Source organism: Dendrobates tinctorius, unplaced genomic scaffold, assembly GCF_039654945.1.
Source record: "Dendrobates tinctorius isolate UK_male_01 unplaced genomic scaffold, ASM3965494v1 ptg000205l, whole genome shotgun sequence".
Lineage (NCBI taxonomy): Eukaryota > Metazoa > Chordata > Amphibia > Anura > Dendrobatidae > Dendrobates > Dendrobates tinctorius.
Genome location: NW_027361872.1, coordinates 923,105 through 940,014, shown reverse-complemented (window position 1 = coordinate 940,014; position 16,910 = coordinate 923,105). Strand labels below are relative to the sequence as shown.

Here is a 16,910-nt window from a genome sequence, read left to right as displayed (position 1 = left end):
TACCGGTGGTATTCCTGGCTCCTGCCTTCCATGTGTCAGGGGTGATAACTGTGCCCAGCTTCTTCTCACCTGTAAAACAGATATCACATCTGCAATAATTGTGATAACGACATACAACATTATATAATAACAGTAGTCAGTGCTCCCAAATGGGATTCCCATCTCTTATGATAACCACCAACATGTTCCAAACTAGTGAAAAAACAATCTGTCTAATTCATGATGAGCCTTAAGCAAGAAATCTTACTCTGGTCCCAGCTTGGAGTAAGATTTTCCGCGAGGTGCATGGAGTCACATGCCACGTGTCAGACGCTCCAGTTTCCTTAAGAGTTGTGCGCCTCTTAATAAATCAGGCGCCCCCCAACTCCAGTACGCCACCTCATTAAGACTGACGAGAACAATGCCAGTCTTGATGAATCAGGGCATTAAGTCCACAATATGTCATGATTCAGAGGATTTAAGTAAAAAGCATCAGGAAACAAGGCACTGGCAGGCATAATTCATATTACTGTGTGTGATGATCATCCAAGAACTACGGTACACCCTGTACATACAGGATGGCTGGTTTCCAGTCCACAAATGCCAGATAACGGACATTTTACTTTATTTATTTCCAGATTTAATACTAGTCCATCAAAAAAGAAAGCAGCACACCATGTTAGTTTTTAATAAAGTGCTTGCTTGCTTAAAGTTCACACCCATTGAACCGAAACGTTGCTGCATGGGCACATCGCCATATGGGCTATTAAAAAAGCACTTTATTAAAAACTAACATGGTGTGCTGCTTTCTTTTTTGATGGACTATTTGGAGGTTTGGTATGTAGCTGGAGGGCCTGCACCCGAATCCTTTTTCTATTTTGTGCTGTTTTTATTACATATTTAATACTAAAAAATTAATGTTCTCAATCATTATATTTCCCTAATTAACCCCTTATCAGCAGGCCTGAAAGGGGAGTTAACCAGTTTTATTTTGTTCCCCCCCCCTCCCAATTCTGGTTTTCCACTTTTCAGCAGTCATAACTTTCTTTATCACCCACACCGCTTAATGAGACTTTGTTTTATGCAGAACAAACAATAATTTTTTTGTGAAATTGTTTTAGCGTGCACATAACTTACAGTGCAATACATATAATATTCTTGACCAAGGATCCAGAGGTGTGGCGCTCCCACAATGGAGAAGAAAACTGGAGTCTTAACTAAAAGTATCTCAGATGTGAAAAATGTTTTTTTAGTTTAAAAACAGAGTAAAACACAAGACGTTTTGGATGCTAAGGCCTCATACTCACTGGAGATCAAAAAAACGGTCCGATTTCTGGACTGTAAAAAAGGGTGGAGTGCTACGCGAGTGTCATGCGATTTTTAATCTTTCCATCCGTTTTCTATCCGTTTTTTTTCGCAGCAACTATTTTTCTACAGTCATTTACAGGACCATTTACAGTGTTCTATGCCACAGAATGGTAATGTATCCGTTTAAAACGGATGGCCCGTTTTTGCTCCTTTTTTTTTTTTTTTAATCGCACCCATTAACTTGCATGCTGTGATTTTTTTCTCAGTCCGATTTTGGATGGGGAAAAAAAAAAAAAAAAAAAAAAAAAAAAAAATCGCAAGTGAGATGTCACTCATTGACTAACATTGGTCAGAGTGCAATCCGATTTTAAATCGGATTGCAAACGTCCGATTTTATCTCCAGTGAGTATGAGGCCTAACAGTCTTCCTCAGGTGCCCCAGTTATGGGGGGAAAAGTTCCCTACAGAGACAAAAGTTAATGGCAGAGCTTATCTGGTCCACTAGAACCAGCAGCTCTGCTATGCCGAGCAGAGTGATCATTGCCAATGCTTCTATTCAGTACACGGCACTCAGTGAGTGCTAAGTATCTAGGAAAACAGTAGACAGAAATGGTAAAAAGAGAAACCTTTTGTCTTTTCCTCAGAGTCACCGGCTGGGTCTGACAGCAAGAAACTGAACCTACTCCTGATAGCCTGCTAGAGCTTTAACCTCACAACAAGCAGTGCTAAAGCCAAGTAACTAGTGAAGAGCGAAGGTGCTCGGATAAGGTGTTATCTGAGCATGCTCAGGTGCTAACCGAGTGTCTTCTGCGTGCTTGAATAATATGTTCAAGTCCCCGCTGCTGCATGTCTCCCGGCTGTTCAACAGCCGCAACACATGCAGGGATTGTCTAAGAAACAAGCAATCCCCGCATGTGTTGAAGTTGAACAGCCGGGAGACATGCAGCCGCGGGGACCCGAACATATTATTCGAGCACGCCGAAGACTCTCAGTTAGCACCTGAGCATGCAGGGATAACACCTTATCCCAGCACGTTCGCTCATCACTACAAGTAATCCGCAAATTAACTGCAACTGGTCGTTTTCAGGTTCAATCAGTAAGAAAAGAAAGCTTCATTAAAAAGGATCTGTCACATTTATGGATGTCTGTAGTACACCCCCTCATACACTAATGCCGTCTGAAACTGCAAATATCGATGGTTTCCGCCGACAGTCTAATATGCATGGAGCGGTCCCTCCTGACAGATGTCACAGGACAAAGGGATCCAGCACGTCTGATTTCGAATTAGCGATAATTTTGTTCTCAAGACGAGCCACCGACAGAGATGTCTCAAGAGGACACAGGAGCGCTATCGAGTACGGGAGAGACAGTCAAACCACTGCTCGTCCGCTCGTCCGCCATGTAAGGTGTATGGAGGGGGGGCATTAATACATAATTACATTCCCCATAATATGACAACTCTGGAGAATCATTTCTTAGAACACTGAATAGTAAAAACACAGTGCATCGGTGTAGGGACCTCCGCACCCGACCCTCCCATTTGTCAATGTCTATATACAATTCCTTAAGGAATAACAGAGGAACAACGTGGAGCTCTCCGAAAAGAAGCTTCAGAATCGTCCAAAATGTCAGGAGAGGCGACGGGTCCCCTCTGACCCCCTGACATTAGAGATGAAGCAGCTCAGAATCTTTATATATATATATATATATTTAAATTTAGCAGATAAACAAGTCTCAGGATCTTTTTCTCTTCTGTGGAATAAAGAAAAAAAAAAACCAGAAAAACCGCCCCCATCATGTAGCCGATGACGCCCGGCCGACCCCTCTGACTTACATTAGCGCTAGCTGCACCGTCAAATGTGCCATAATTTGCTATGAAGCCTCCGACACAGAAGGGAACACTACCTAAGACTGGGAATGTGACCCTGACCGTCAGAGTTGTCATAGGGCCACAATCACATCGGTGTTAGAAGCCACAAGTTCTCCGTTTCCTGAGAAAAAAAAATGAGCGCTTCAACTGTTGCAACACTACAACCCTCAACACGCTCTGACTCACTGGGGAGTTGCAGCTCCCCGGTACAGCGCTCCTCCAGGGTCACATCACACCTCTATGTACAGCCCCCGGGCAGCTGTGGAGTCAGGTGACTACTTACATTTGTCGCACACCATCTTCTTCCCGACTTCCTCTCTGCTCTCAGCAGCGGAGGACTGTAAACAGCAGGACACTTCCGGTGTCGTCACTTCCGCTGGATCACGTGGTGTTGCCTGTTCGCTCGGATTGGCTGCGCGTCCTCGCCGGTTGTGGGCGGAGCCAGGCTCAGGTGTTGGAGGGAGGAGTGGTGAGGGGCAGGTGAGTAGTGGTCACGGTGACCGGGGAGGGGGAATTATCACCGGCCGTGTAAAGTGCAGTGTCTCCTGCCTCGTACACTGTGCTGGAGCCCTCTGAGGAGAGTTCTAGATGCTACTGACGTGTGTATATAGCACAGGCCCTAATGTGCGAGTATATAGGTGCACACTGTGTAGTTACACCTATAATGTCTGTTACCTAGGGATAAGTCACTATGGCCGCCTGCAGGGTTGTCTCCTGGACCGTGCGGTGCGTGGTCAGAGACCTAGAGGATGAGACAAAGGCTTAAAATAGGTACAAAGCCAAGGGGGTGAATACTTTTGCAAAATCCTGTTCATCATGTGGCCAATTTAATATGCTCAAACGAGTGTAAGGTCCTCTATAAGGGAAAAAATGATATAATAATAATAAAGGGAAAGACATCAAAATGTAAATGGGTGCAAGGTATACCCTGCTTAGGGGAAGCAACTAGGCCCCGAAGCGCCGAGGATTGCTGCAGCCAGATGTAGCCTGGAATGACATAAGGAGTTCGGTGCAGACAGGAGCTTGCCAGGGTCTCATATCTGGGGCAGATAAAAAGGGGCAAATTCTAAAAATAAACGCACCAGACGGCCAAATAATTTTTACAAGTTTTGTAAACTCTGTGCCATTTATGTTTTGCATTTTTATCATCTGTATGTATCTTTTTTTTTTTTTTTCTTTTTTATTGTAGGGTCATGGATGAAACGGAGATCAGGAGGCTCTCGGTAGGACACGTCCTGTGCGGGTTGGCCGTTCTCCTCTCTCTTTGTGTCCCGCCACTCTTCCTAGACTATTTCTCACTTTTGGGAACGCACCTCACCTGGCTTTGCCTCTGCTCCATTTGTGTGGTTACTGTTAATGTTTTATTACTACTGATCCTGAAACCCAATCCTTCAACCAAAAGAAGCTCGTTAACACACAAGGTATTAAAGTTTTATCTTTAAGGGGGTTGTGTCTGAGATTAGAAGCCAAGGTGTCTTTTTTTTTTTTTTTTCTTCCTAGAAACAGCGCCCCTTTTGTCCGCTGGCTGTGAATGGTAGTGCAGCATATTGGGATGGAGTTGTAATATCAAACACAACCTGTGGATAAGAGTAAAAAAAGAAACTAAAGGGCCTGTCACACTAAGCGATATCGCTATAACTTGTGACGTTATAGCGATATTGCTAGCGACATCGCTGTCTGATACTTACCTACGACCGGCTCCCCCGCTGGTTATCGCTGATCGCGCGAGAACGTCCAGGACTGTTTCTCGTCGTCAGCTTCCTGTGGAGAGACGAGCGTGGAGCCGGGCGGGAGGACGCAGGATCGCCTGGTGTGACAGGTAAGTAGCGACCCCCGTCCCCTGCTATGTCGCTGGTGAGATCTGCCTGTGTGGCAGCTCACTAGCGACCACTTAGCGATGTACCAGCGATCCTGACCGCGTCATATCGCTGGTCGGGATCGCTGGTACATCGCTAAGTGTGACAGTACCTTTAGGCGCCTTCTAATGTACAAATAGAGAGCCCAACCAAACTCCATCGCCATTTTATCATTTCAGAACCGATTTCTAATATTTTCTATTTATTTCAGATCAGCAAACTGTACAGATCCTGCCTGTACTTCTCTGTCTCCTGCCTGCTGTTCCATGGGATTATAGTCTTGTACGGAGCGCCTCTTGTAGAGTAAGTATGTTTTATGTAACGCCACGTCTTAGCCCTGTTTCACACATCCGTTTTTTGGCATCCGCATGCATCCGTCAAAGTGTGAAAAAACGGATCCGTTTCCGTTTTGCCGCAAACGAATGCAGACGTAGCCGCTAATGGAAGTCTATGGGACAATAAAACGGATCCTCAAAAAAAATGACGGATCCGTTTTTTAACGGAAAACGACGGATTTAGGCGGATTTTAAAAAAACGGAAGTGTGATCCAGGCCTTACGGGAGGATGGAGGAAATTATACAATATCCAAGCCTTTGAATTTCTAGCAAAAGCCCTATGGGTATGTTCACACTGTGTTCTTTGACGTGAATTTTTCAGACAAGGTTTTTTTTTTTTTTCATGTGGAATTTGACAAGTGTTGTTTTTCATTCAGTTGTGAAATTTGGAGCTTTTTTTTTTAAACGAGCAATTTAAGAATTGACATGTTGCTGCTTTTTCGCATGCTGAAAAAAAAAAGCATATAGCAAAAAAAAACACCACCATGATCCCTTTAGGAGGGTTTTCTCATTGTAAAGAATAGTAATAGTATTTGAAGTGATTTTTCTTATGTGGATTTGGGGGCTGAATCTGTTCCGAAACTCTCAGGCTCTGTGCACACGTCTTTTTTTTTTTTTTTTTTTTTTCAGGTGGATTCCAACTGGAACCCACCTGAAAAAGTTGCAGAAAAAATTAACACTGTACAGGAATGTCAAATTAACTTTGTGGCGTATATGTTCAGTCTTTCTATTACTTTTTTTTTTTTTTAAACCACCTCAGGGTTAAGAGAGGGTGAAGCAGTGAAAAGTAGTATGTCTTTCTAGCAGAAGCTGCCTGCTAGTTATTGTTTAAACTATAGAAAAAAAAAATGATGCCGGCAACTAAAAAAAAAAAAAAAAAAAGCCAAGAAAGCACAGACTCCTCTTCCTGAAGCTGCGTCACCTAGAAAGACCTTGGCAACTCTGCCAGCATTTTACAAATGTTGTGTGCAGGTGTCCTAAGGGTATTTGCACACAGGTTTTTTTTATATGGATTTTTCACGCTGAAAAATAGTTTTTCGTTGTAGAGTTAGGGAATTCTCTGCTCCAGGATTTATGTAAAGAGACTCGGCATGAGAATATATTAAAGGAAGTTAGTTGGGTGCATTAGGGTTTGTTGGTATTCACGCTGTAGCTGTTCTGTCATACAGGTGACATTTTCAGTAAAACTCATGTGCAACTATCTTTTGCAGAGCCACGTGTGAATTGAGAATCCATATTTATACGGGATAGTAAAAAAAAAAAGAACAAACACTTAAGAGTCATATTTGAATAAAAGAAAATATTTTTTACCCAGATTTCACCACTTTTATCTATAGGACGTCTTAGAGTAATCAAGTGACTGGCAGGTTAGCGTTAAGTTACATAAATTTTAGTAAAGCGTAGTGAATGGGACTATCTTAGCATCAAAAAGTTTCTTAATTGTGATTGCACAAACGGTAGGTAAGAGGGAATACTGAAACAAACTTTTACAGTGGTTTCGCTTGGTGATTACACTTCCTCTGAGCCATCGGATTGCTCAGAGGAAGCGTTATCATGCAGAAAGGCTTTGTCAAGTTTGTTACAAAAAAACAAACTTTTTAATGCCAAGTAAAGGGTTCTCTGTTTACTACCCATTACTTTTTAAGTGGGTTTTTTCGCTGATGAGCATTGCCTGAGCAGTGTTGCTGTTATCAAGTGCCTGATGTCGTAGATGGGTGCCGGCTTGGTATGAATAGGGTGAACTGAGAGCGATACCAGATGCACATTTTCTTTCTGTATTGGATCTCTAGATTTTAACTACAATGTATTTTAGTCTTTTTCTGCTTTCTATACAGATCAGTGGGAGAAACCTTTTTGTTGGCTGTCCTGCTCTCGTCTTTCACCACATCTCGCTGTCTCTGTATACTAGGACCAAACTTCCATGCTTGGATCAGGGTGTTCAGTAAAGATGGGTAAGACCTATCCTGATATTTTATATAATATGTGATTGTATACATTTAACGTCTTCTCGCACAGCGTTGTAATAGCACAGTGTAGGGAGCTGGTAGGAATCACACTATTCTGTGCAATTACAGCACAATCTCGGTAGCTGTGGCCGGCGGCACCTGCATCTGGCACCCGCCTAGACTTCAGTCTACCATGTATTGCAGCCGAGTAGGTCCTGCGTAAGGCAAGATCTTTTCAGATGCAATGACAATACAGCAGTATTACAGTATATTAGCTAAAAAAAAAATCAAAAGAAAGGGTTAAATTTAGTGATGACGTAATGTGCTGGGATAAGGTGTTATCCGAGCATGCTCAGGTGCTAAAAGAGTGTCTGCGGCGTGCTCGAATAATATGTTTGTTCAAGTCCCCACGGTTGCATGTCTCGTGCTGTTCGACAACTGCAACACATGCAGGGATTTCCTAACAAACAAGCAATCCCTGCATGTGGGACTCGAACATATTTTTTGAGCACGCCGAAGACCCTCGGTTAGGACCCGAGCATGCTCGGCTAGCACCTTATCTGAGAACGTTCACTCCTCACTAACTATGTTCTATTGTAAGGTGAAAAAAATTCATCCAGCAATGCAAAAAAACAAAAAAATAAAATCGCAATGCCACAAAAGCTGTTCACCCCCTCCCAAAAAACTGGGATGCTAATGTTCTATGCACATCAAAATGACACCATTGAAAATTACAAGTCGTCATGTAAAAGAAGCCATAATACAGCCAATGTCTTAGGAAGTTTTACTGGTCAGATATCTGTTACAGAATGTACAGTCATATGTTAAAGTTTGGGCACCCCTATTAATGTTAACCTTTTTTCTTTATAACAATTTTGGTTTTTGCAACAGCTATTTCAGTTTCATATATCTAATAACTGATGGACTCAGTTATATTTCTGGATTCAAATGAGGTTTATTGTACTAACAGAAAATGTGCAATCTGCATTTAAACAAAATTTGACCGTGCAAAAGTATGGGCACCTCAACATAAAAGTGACATTAATATTTCGTAGATCCTCCTTTTGCCAAAATAACAGCATCTAGTCGCTTCCTGTAGTTATTAATGAGATCCTGGATGAAGGTATTTGTGACCATTCCTGTTTACAAAACAATTCCAGTTCAGTTAAGTTTGATGGTCGCCGAGCATGGACAGCCCGCTTCAAATCATCCCACAGATGTTCAATGATATTCAGGTCTGGGGACTGGGATGGCCATTCCAGAACATTGTAATTGGTCCTCTGCATGAATGCCTGAGTAGATTTGGAGCAGTGTTTTGGATCATTGTCTTGCTGAAATATCCATCCCCTGCGTAACTTCAACTTCGTCACTGATTCTTACACATTATTGTCAAGAATCTGCTGATACTGAGTTGAATCCATGTGACCCTCAACTTTAACAAGATTCCCGGTGCCGGCATTGGCCACACAGCCCCAAAGCATGATGGTACCTCCACCAAATTTTACTGTGGGTAGCAAGTGTTTTTCTTGGAATGCTGGGTTTTTTAGCCTCCATGCATAACGCCTTTTTGTGTGACCAAACAACTCAATCTTTGTTTCATCAGTCCACAGGACCTTCTTCCAAAATGTAACTGGCTTGTCCAAATGTGCTTTTGCATACCTCAGGCGACTTGGTTTGTGGCGTGCTTGCAGAAACGGCTTCTTTCGCATCACTCTCCCATACAGCTTCTCCTTGTGCAAATCGCGCTGTATTGTTGACCGATGCACAGTGACACCATCTGCAGCAAGATGATGCTGCAGGTCTTTGGAGGTGGTCTGTGGATTGTCCTTGACTGTTCTCAGCATTCTTCTTCTCTGCCTTTCTGATATTTTTCTTGGCCTGCCACTTCTGGGCTTAACAAGAACTGTACCTGTGTTCTTCCATTTCCTTACTATGTTCCTCACAGTGGAAACTGACTGGTTAAATCTCTGAGACAACTTTTTGTATCCTTCCCCTGAAAAGCTATGTTGAATAATCTTTGTTTTCAGATCATTTGAGTGTTGTTCTGAGGAGCCCATGATGCCACTCTTCATAGGAGAATCAAATAGAACTACTTGCAAGTGCCACCTTAAATACCTTTTCTCATGATTTGATACACCTGACTATGAAGTTCAAAGCTCAATGAGGTTACAAAACCAATTTAGTGCTTCAGGAAGTCAGTAAAAAGTAGTTAGGAGTGTTCAACTTTTGCATCGGTCAAATTTTGTTTAAATGCAGATTGCACATTTTCTGTTAGTACAATAAACCTCATTTGAATCCAGAAATATAACTGAGTCCATCAGTTATTAGATATATGAAACTGAAATAGCTGTTGCAAAAACCAAAATTATTATAAAGAAAAAAGGTTAACATTAATAGGGGTGCCCAAACTTTAACATATGACTGTATACAGAATTATGTATTGAGTGGACCCAGTTTATCAGTCATCTGGGCCACCGGACAGAAGCCTTGACGGCACCCGCGGCTCTTTTATTAGGAGGTGTGACAGATGTGACGTTGTGTGTGCCAGACCAGGTAATCAAAAAAAAGAGCTCTAGCTGCTGGTAGATCTGAGGTGGATCTCACCGCTCCTGTCCAACGGCCACAAATTACAGTTTTGACCAATGGACCGGGTCCTGTGAATCGATCTGCACCAACTTTAATTGTGCATGTTCGATTATTTTTATTTATGTATTTTTAGGGCAATGTCTGTGTGGGACCACAGCCTACAGATAACCACAATCTGCAGTATAATTGGAGCCTGGCTAGGAGCATTTCCTTTACCATTAGACTGGGATCGGTCTTGGCAGGTGAGTTCTTCACTGACACGTGGCACACTGTAATAGCTGCTGCCCCGCTGTGTATTGTATGGAGCAGAACTCTTATGGGGGGCCGTGTCTATTAGATGTGCTACCGGTCGATCAGTGCTGTGTACGAGAAGAGGCTCAGGAGGTGAGCGCTGTTACATGTGTTTAACATCTGCTCCAGGGTTCTGTACCAGAAAAAGCAATTTACAACATCACTACAGTGAAGCTGCGCTGAAAGGGGTGTTTTTTTTTTTTATTTTTCTGTGGATCTTAATTATAAGTAAATGAATCCAGCGAGCCAAGTTTGAAGTACATAAAAAATCTATTTCTTTATTTCAAACGTAGATTAAAAATATTTATCCATAGCAGCATATTATAAATATAGGCAGAGATAGGAAAAATTACTGCTGTAAAGCGCACGGCAAGACGCGTTTCGGCTAGACCTTTGTCATTGCCACGTTGCTGAGAGCCTATACAATATAGCAGCTTATCTTTTGAACCAACCGGGTAAGCTGGCATTTTTTCTTTTTTATTAATTATAAGTAGGAAGCACTGAGAAAAAAAGTCATAATTACCACTGGACTCTGCACTAACTGTAAGTGATGATGTCCGAACCTCCAGTCATCTGACTCTGCAGCCAATTGGTGGCATCAGAAATGAGATCACATCAGGTCCGATAGAGACTTAAGTGCAGCTTCTTTATTGGAAAGCTTTCCACTGGTCATAACTTTAATTAGCCCTAGAATATTATTTTCGGCCGCCTCGTCCAGTACGGTCTGGCGAAAAAAAATGTATAACTTTGTATGAAATTGGTTTGTGACCTCATAAGTCTGCACATGGGCTCATGCAGACGTCCGTGCAAATTAGTCTGAGCAAATGCCTGGACTGGTTGGGGATCTTCCAACCTGAGCATAACCGCTTCTTGTATTTCTATGAGGCTGTGACGCTTGGGTCGGGGAGCCACCGCCAGTCTGGGCATTGCGGTACGTTTTCAGACTGATTTGAACAGATGTCTTGAATGAGTCCATAATGAGACAGAAGCAGCTACACTGTCAATTCAGCATTGCAGTCACTTTACCTTTATCCTTACAATAGGAGGCTGACGGCACAGCTCTGTTCAAGTTACTATGACCTGTTGCAGTTCCCTGCACAGCCAGAGGCCGGCGTGGCACTGTGCAGGGGAAAAACAATCCGAATCTGTGGTGTGGTCTTTTTGCGCTTAGTAATCAGCAGGCAATTCTGCAGACCTTGACAGATTTATAAAATAATTGCCTCTCGTGGACATGAATTTGGAAGACCACCTTTAATTTCATATTTCAAACCTATGCAATTATGAAGTGATCCAGGTAAGAACAGACGTGTGAATGAGGCCCAGGCGGCCTCTACTGGCATGTTGGGTACGCCTTGGCCATCTCTTACTAGAAAATCAGTGATCACACAGAGACGCGAGTAGTAAACACTGCATGGATTTATTAGGCAATGAGAAATGGACTCCGCTCGTCCCAAGATAGTTGCTCCAAAGACAGACTGAGGCACATCGGCGTGATCAAGTTGTGCAGAGGCTCCCATTAAAGTTCTTTGTTTTCCAAGCTTGCCTGCAAGTGAAGAAGTGATGGGCATTTTCACAAGACATGGACAATACCTCGGCTCTAGGCAATGCGGTTTCCTTGTCAACAAGTGCGGCTTAAGAGAGCCTTCAATGAAAAAAAAAATAGCAAGACGTTTTCTCCTAGTCCTTGTATGTCTCATACGTAGTCCTTAACCCAATCATTCTGTACCGCTTCAATGTAGAAAAAAAACAAAACAGTGCCTTGTAGGTAGTCATAGACTAATAGAAAAGACCTAGACACCATCTATGTAGAGGCTTAATGTAAACTATACAACATGCAGCAATCTAAAAAAAATAGTCACACGGGATTCACCGTAGAGAACTCTCGTATATAACAACCATGTTTTCTATTTGTTTCCATTCACTTCAGCTTTGGATATAAATCAAGATGTGGACGTTCATTGTGTTCTGTGTCAGATATAGTAGATTTTCATTATTTCATGTTCGTTAGTGAGGTGGTCTACTACTTTACTATTGACCGTATCCCTTGGATAGATCGGGGTCCGGCGCCCCCGCCGATTAGCCGTTTTTGGTGTCTGCAGCTAGAAATGCTCAGTCTTCTGCTAGTGGCCGCAGCCAGTACTGCACATCTGCCTCTTATTCAAATCAATAGGTGGATGTGCAGAAGACTGAGCATTTCCAGCCGCCGACACCGAAAATAGCTGATCACCAGGGGTGCAGAGTGTTGGAATCAGACATAGGTCGTTAAGGATAGGCTATCAATGAAAGTACTGGATAACCTCTAAATTTGAAGTTTAAAAAAAAAAAAGCTAAGGGGTAGTGTTCTCCCCTATTAGGAAAAAAAAAATGGTAGCCCTATTTTGGAAACCACACCACAGATTGAAGTAAATAGAGTGGAGCTGCAATACCACACACAATGGAGATAAGTTGCAGTACCAGACACAAACATTGGTCAGTGATGGTGCTGTTTCCAGCCAAGCAACTATGGTTTTCCTAATTCTAAACAACCCTTCTAAAGGGGGTATTTTCATATACCTTGTCTGTCCATATGTCAGCATTATGTACAGTGCCTACAAGTAGTATTCAACCCCCTGCAGATTTAGCAGGTTTGATAAGATGCAAATAAGTTAGAGCCTTCAAACAAGAGCAGGATTTATTAACAGATGCATAAATCTTACAAACCAAAAAGTTATGTTGCTCAGTTAAATTTTAATACATTTTAAACATACACGTGTGGGTCAATTATTATTCAACCGCTAGGTTTAATATTTTGTGGAATAACCCTTGTTTGCAATTACAGCTAATAATCGTCTTTTATAAGACCTGATCAGGCCGGCACAGGTCTCTGGAGTTATCTTGGCCCACTCCTCCATGCAGATCTTCTCCAAGTTATCTAGGTTCTTTGAGTGTCTCATGAGGACTTTAATCTTGAGCTCCTTCCACAAGTTTTCAATTGGGTTAAGGTCAGGAGACTGACTAGGCCACTCCAACACCTTGATTTTTTGCCTCTTGAACCAGGCCTTGGTTTTCTTGGCTGTGTGCTTTGGGTCGTTGTCTTGTTGGAAGATGAAATGACGACCCATCTTAAGATCCTTGATGGAGGAGCGGAGGTTCTTGGCCAAAATCTCCAGGTAGGCCGTGCTATCCATCTTCCCATGGATGCGGACCAGATGGCCAGGCCCCTTGGCTGAGAAACAGCCCCACAGCATGATGCTGCCACCACCATGCTTGACTGTAGGGATGGTATTCTTGGGGTCATATGCAGTGCCATCCAGTCTCCAAACGTCACGTGTGTGGTTGGCACCAAAGATCTCGATCTTGGTCTCATCAGACCAGAGTACCTTGAACCAGTCTGTCTCAGAGTCCTCCAAGTGATCATGAGCAAACTGTTGACGAGCCTTGACATGACGCTTTGAAAGTAAAGGTACCTTACGGGCTCGTCTGGAACGGAGACCATTGCGGTGGAGTACGTTACTTATGGTATTGACTGAAACCAATGTCCCCACTGCCATGAGATCTTCCCGGAGCTCCTTCCTTGTTGTCCTTGGGTTAGCCTTGACTCTTCGGACAAGCCTGGCCTCGGCATGGGAGGAAACTTTCAAAGGCTGTCCAGGCCGTGGAAGGCTAACAGCAGTTCCATAAGCCTTCCACTTCCGGATGATGCTCCCAACAGTGGAGACAGGTAGGGCCAACTCCTTGGAAAGGGTTTTGTACCCCTTGCCAGCCTTGTGACCCTCCACGATCTTGTCTCTGATGGCCTTGGAATGCTCCTTTGTCTTTCCCATGTTGACCATGTATGAGTGCTGTTCACAAGTTTGGGGAGGGTCTTAAATAGTCAGAAAAGGCTGGAAAAAGAGAATTAATCCAAACAGGTGAAGCTCATTGTTCTTTGTGCCTGAAATACTTCTTAATACTTTAGGGGAACCAAACAGAATTCTGGTGGTTTGAGGGGTTGAATAATAAATGACCCTCTGAATAAACTTTTCACAATTTAAAAAAAAAATTAAACAAAGAACATTCTTTTTTGCTGCAGTGCATTTCACACTTCCAGGCTGATCTACAGTCCAAATGTCACAATGCCAAGTTAATTCCGAATGTGTAAACCTGCTAAATCTGCAGGGGGTTGAATACTACTTGTAGGCACTGTACTTTAGATCTGTGGTGTGGGACAGGTTATATGTAAGGCCACAACTGTTAGACTATGTGCACACGCCGCGGATTCACCTGCGGGTTTTTCCGCACGGATACGCAGGTAAAGTGACCTGCGGTTTTGCACCTCTACTATATTAAAAGGTGTGAAACCGCTGTGGAATCTGCTCAAAGAATTGACATGCTGCGGTTTGAAAACCACGCAGAAAGAAACGCAGCGTGAGCACAGCGGATTTGTAATGCCATAGGGTAACATGGTACTGTACCATGTCTGTGGAACTGCTGCGGAAAGAATCTGCAGCGTGTGCATATAGCCTTACAGGTTACGCGATCAGCTCATTGACCCAGTTCAGGGAAAAGGACCCCTGATGATTAGAAATCTTCTATACCAACTATTTCTCTGATGAGACAATCCCTTTAAATGATAATGTTTGGAGCCACAACTGTGGATATATTTGTAAGAAAAGTTCTTGATAAAGGGCAATTATCTCCTAGTAAACGGAGAGAGATGAATATAAGCCCCTTGTGTCATCTCTATATAATATGGCTTCCTATTACAGCTCCACAGGGATGATCAAAAAGCCTACCAGTTATCCTTCATGCACCCCAGAGTGTGTCTGTGACTACTGTGGATGATGTCACATGGACAATTTGGGTGTTAAAATTAGGATTTTTAATGACTGAAAGAAGACCTGTACAAACAAGTGTAGTAAATGCTTCTAATCCCCATGAAATAACAATACTGGAGCATCTGTTTATGTGCCGCTCCTTTATTATTCCTCTTGGAAAATTAAATAGTCATTTGAGAGTTAGCTTTGTGGTGGGGGGTCCATTTCTAGTCCACAGTGTCATAACTCGGACGAGAATCTCAACGCTTGGACTGGCCATCGGCCTTCCCCACCTGAGCGTGACCGCATGTATTTCTAAGCGACTGTCACGCTCAGGTCGGGAGAGCCGACGGCCAGTCCGAGCATTGCGTTTTGATCCTTGTCAGTTATATGGCCGTCTGGACTATATCCTTAGACCGTATGGACATGTCCCTTTGACAGGGAATGGTAACACCTTGATGTCAATTTAGCTATTCCTTTCTAGGAGGAATAACAGAGGAACAACCACACAATTACAAGACGAACATTGTTCAGAATTTTTATTTCGTGGGTAAAAGACTTGTCAGAAGAGGTAACAGATAATCTTTTAAAGAGGTCAAAAATAGTGTTTGGTAACCTTTGTAACTCATTTAATGCTGGTTTAACGTCCGATATCTACCCTGAAGCTCACAGTCTTAGCGTACGTTCATCTTCTTGAGTCCTGACAAGAAGCAGAAATTTCAGCAGCCTGAGCTTTTGTACCCTAGACATCACTAATGCGGTGGTCCCCATACACGTCAGCTGCGATTGCTGGCTTTCATCTAATATGTATGGAGACCTTAAGTGAGATACATCTATCACAGGACATGTGCCATCTGTCCCCCATAGACTCTCGCTCATTGTGTATTATGGTTTACTCTTATAAGACTGGGCACAAATGTAGTAAATATCCCCCGTTCCCGTTGGGCCTGGAACAAGCGATCCTGGTGTTGTATATGCATCGCCCCTGCTAGAAAAGATCAGACAGGGGCACATTGTCCACCCACCTGGCCCTTTAATAGACACAATATCATGTTGCTACAGAGCAGGGTTCCCTAACTCCAGTCCTCAAGGCCCACCAACAGATCATGTTTTCAGGATTTCGTTTGTATTGCACAGGTGATGCAATTATCACCTGAGAAATACTAAGGAAATCCTGAAAACATGACCTTTTGGTGGGCCTTGCTATAGAGGACATACCGTTTGAGAACCACCAAGGTAAAACTAACCTAGGAATCTTAATGCTTTCTTAGAGTTCATTAAATCTGGTACTGCTTTTATCTGCGTTTCTACCTTTTGTGCTAAAAAATAACTTCTTTCTTTCTTCCCGCAGGTATGGCCGATCTCGTGCTCACTAGGCACTACTTTCGGCTATGTTTCCGGTCTTCTACTGGCTCCATTCTGGATTTATTGGAACAGGAAAAGGCTCACATACAAAAGCAGATAGTGAAAACTGGAGGATGGCGAGGACATGAGCTCCTGTTTGTGCGAAACTAGACCAGACAGCGTTACCGCACTGCACACATCTAGTGTCACTATGAACGAGACCCTGAGAAACCACATCTTTCCTTCAGGAGGTTTGTGACCCATCATGTCCTCCATGACCACAAGTCTGTAAATCAGGTCAATAAAAGGTCTTTTGTGCAGAGAACTCGGATCGGAGGCGCAGGGCGCCCGTATCACGTGATCAGACAGCAGTTTATACATCTCGAGCCTATTCTTTTCTTCATGGCGTTCTTCTTTGGAGTTAAAATAGCGATGATGGACTCGTCAAAGACTGCTTTCAGTCCTTTCTGCGTCAACGCCGAACACTCCACATAGCAGCACGCCCCAATCTGTCAGGGAGAAAAAAGCCATTGGTAAAACTTCAATTTACAATGTCAAAAGCATTAATTTATGTAGTTGGGATGGTAGCCATTGCAAAAATAAAGTATATAGCGTGGTGTA

General features: G+C 43.0%; 3 protein-coding genes across 6 annotated transcripts in view; 1 reads left to right on the top strand and 2 right to left on the bottom strand.

The window, feature by feature from the left end:
• Positions 1–3,570, bottom strand: part of CRIPT (CXXC repeat containing interactor of PDZ3 domain) — a 17,349-nt gene extending 13,779 nt beyond the window's left edge. The window contains exons 1-2 of the mRNA XM_073553997.1: positions 3,440–3,570; positions 4–69 (exon numbers count right to left, since the gene is read on the bottom strand). Of these exons, the coding sequence (XP_073410098.1) occupies positions 4–69; positions 3,440–3,455 (82 nt within the window). The 5' untranslated portion in view covers positions 3,456–3,570. The remainder of the gene's footprint in view (positions 1–3; positions 70–3,439) is intronic.
• Positions 3,505–16,910, top strand: PIGF (phosphatidylinositol glycan anchor biosynthesis class F). 4 transcript variants are annotated; one of them, XM_073553993.1, is made up of 6 exons: positions 3,505–3,636; positions 4,346–4,577; positions 5,224–5,315; positions 7,183–7,299; positions 10,013–10,121; positions 16,297–16,910. In XM_073553993.1, exons 2-6 carry the CDS (start codon positions 4,350–4,352, stop codon positions 16,408–16,410), a joined length of 660 nt encoding a protein of 219 aa, XP_073410094.1. In that variant the 5' UTR covers positions 3,505–3,636; positions 4,346–4,349; the 3' UTR covers positions 16,411–16,910. The 4 variants fall into 4 exon arrangements, with proteins under 4 accessions (XP_073410094.1, XP_073410096.1, XP_073410093.1 ...); XM_073553995.1 differs by lacking the exon at positions 3,505–3,636 and adding an exon at positions 3,660–3,755 and having other exon boundaries at positions 11,214–16,910; XM_073553992.1 differs by lacking the exon at positions 3,505–3,636 and adding an exon at positions 3,668–3,755.
• The window catches only part of RHOQ (ras homolog family member Q), a 60,211-nt gene continuing 58,770 nt past the window's right edge, over positions 15,470–16,910 (bottom strand). The window contains exon 5 of the mRNA XM_073553996.1: positions 15,470–16,798. Coding sequence (XP_073410097.1) covers positions 16,643–16,798 — 156 coding nt within the window. The 3' untranslated portion in view covers positions 15,470–16,642. The remainder of the gene's footprint in view (positions 16,799–16,910) is intronic.

Coding starts and splice junctions, on each gene's coding strand:
- PIGF (XM_073553992.1), top strand. Junction 7,300..10,012: donor AGGGTGTTCAGTAAAGATGG/GTAAGACCTATC, acceptor ATGTATTTTTAG/GGCAATGTCTGTGTGGGACC. Junction 10,122..16,296: donor ACTGGGATCGGTCTTGGCAG/GTGAGTTCTTCA, acceptor TTCTTCCCGCAG/GTATGGCCGATCTCGTGCTC.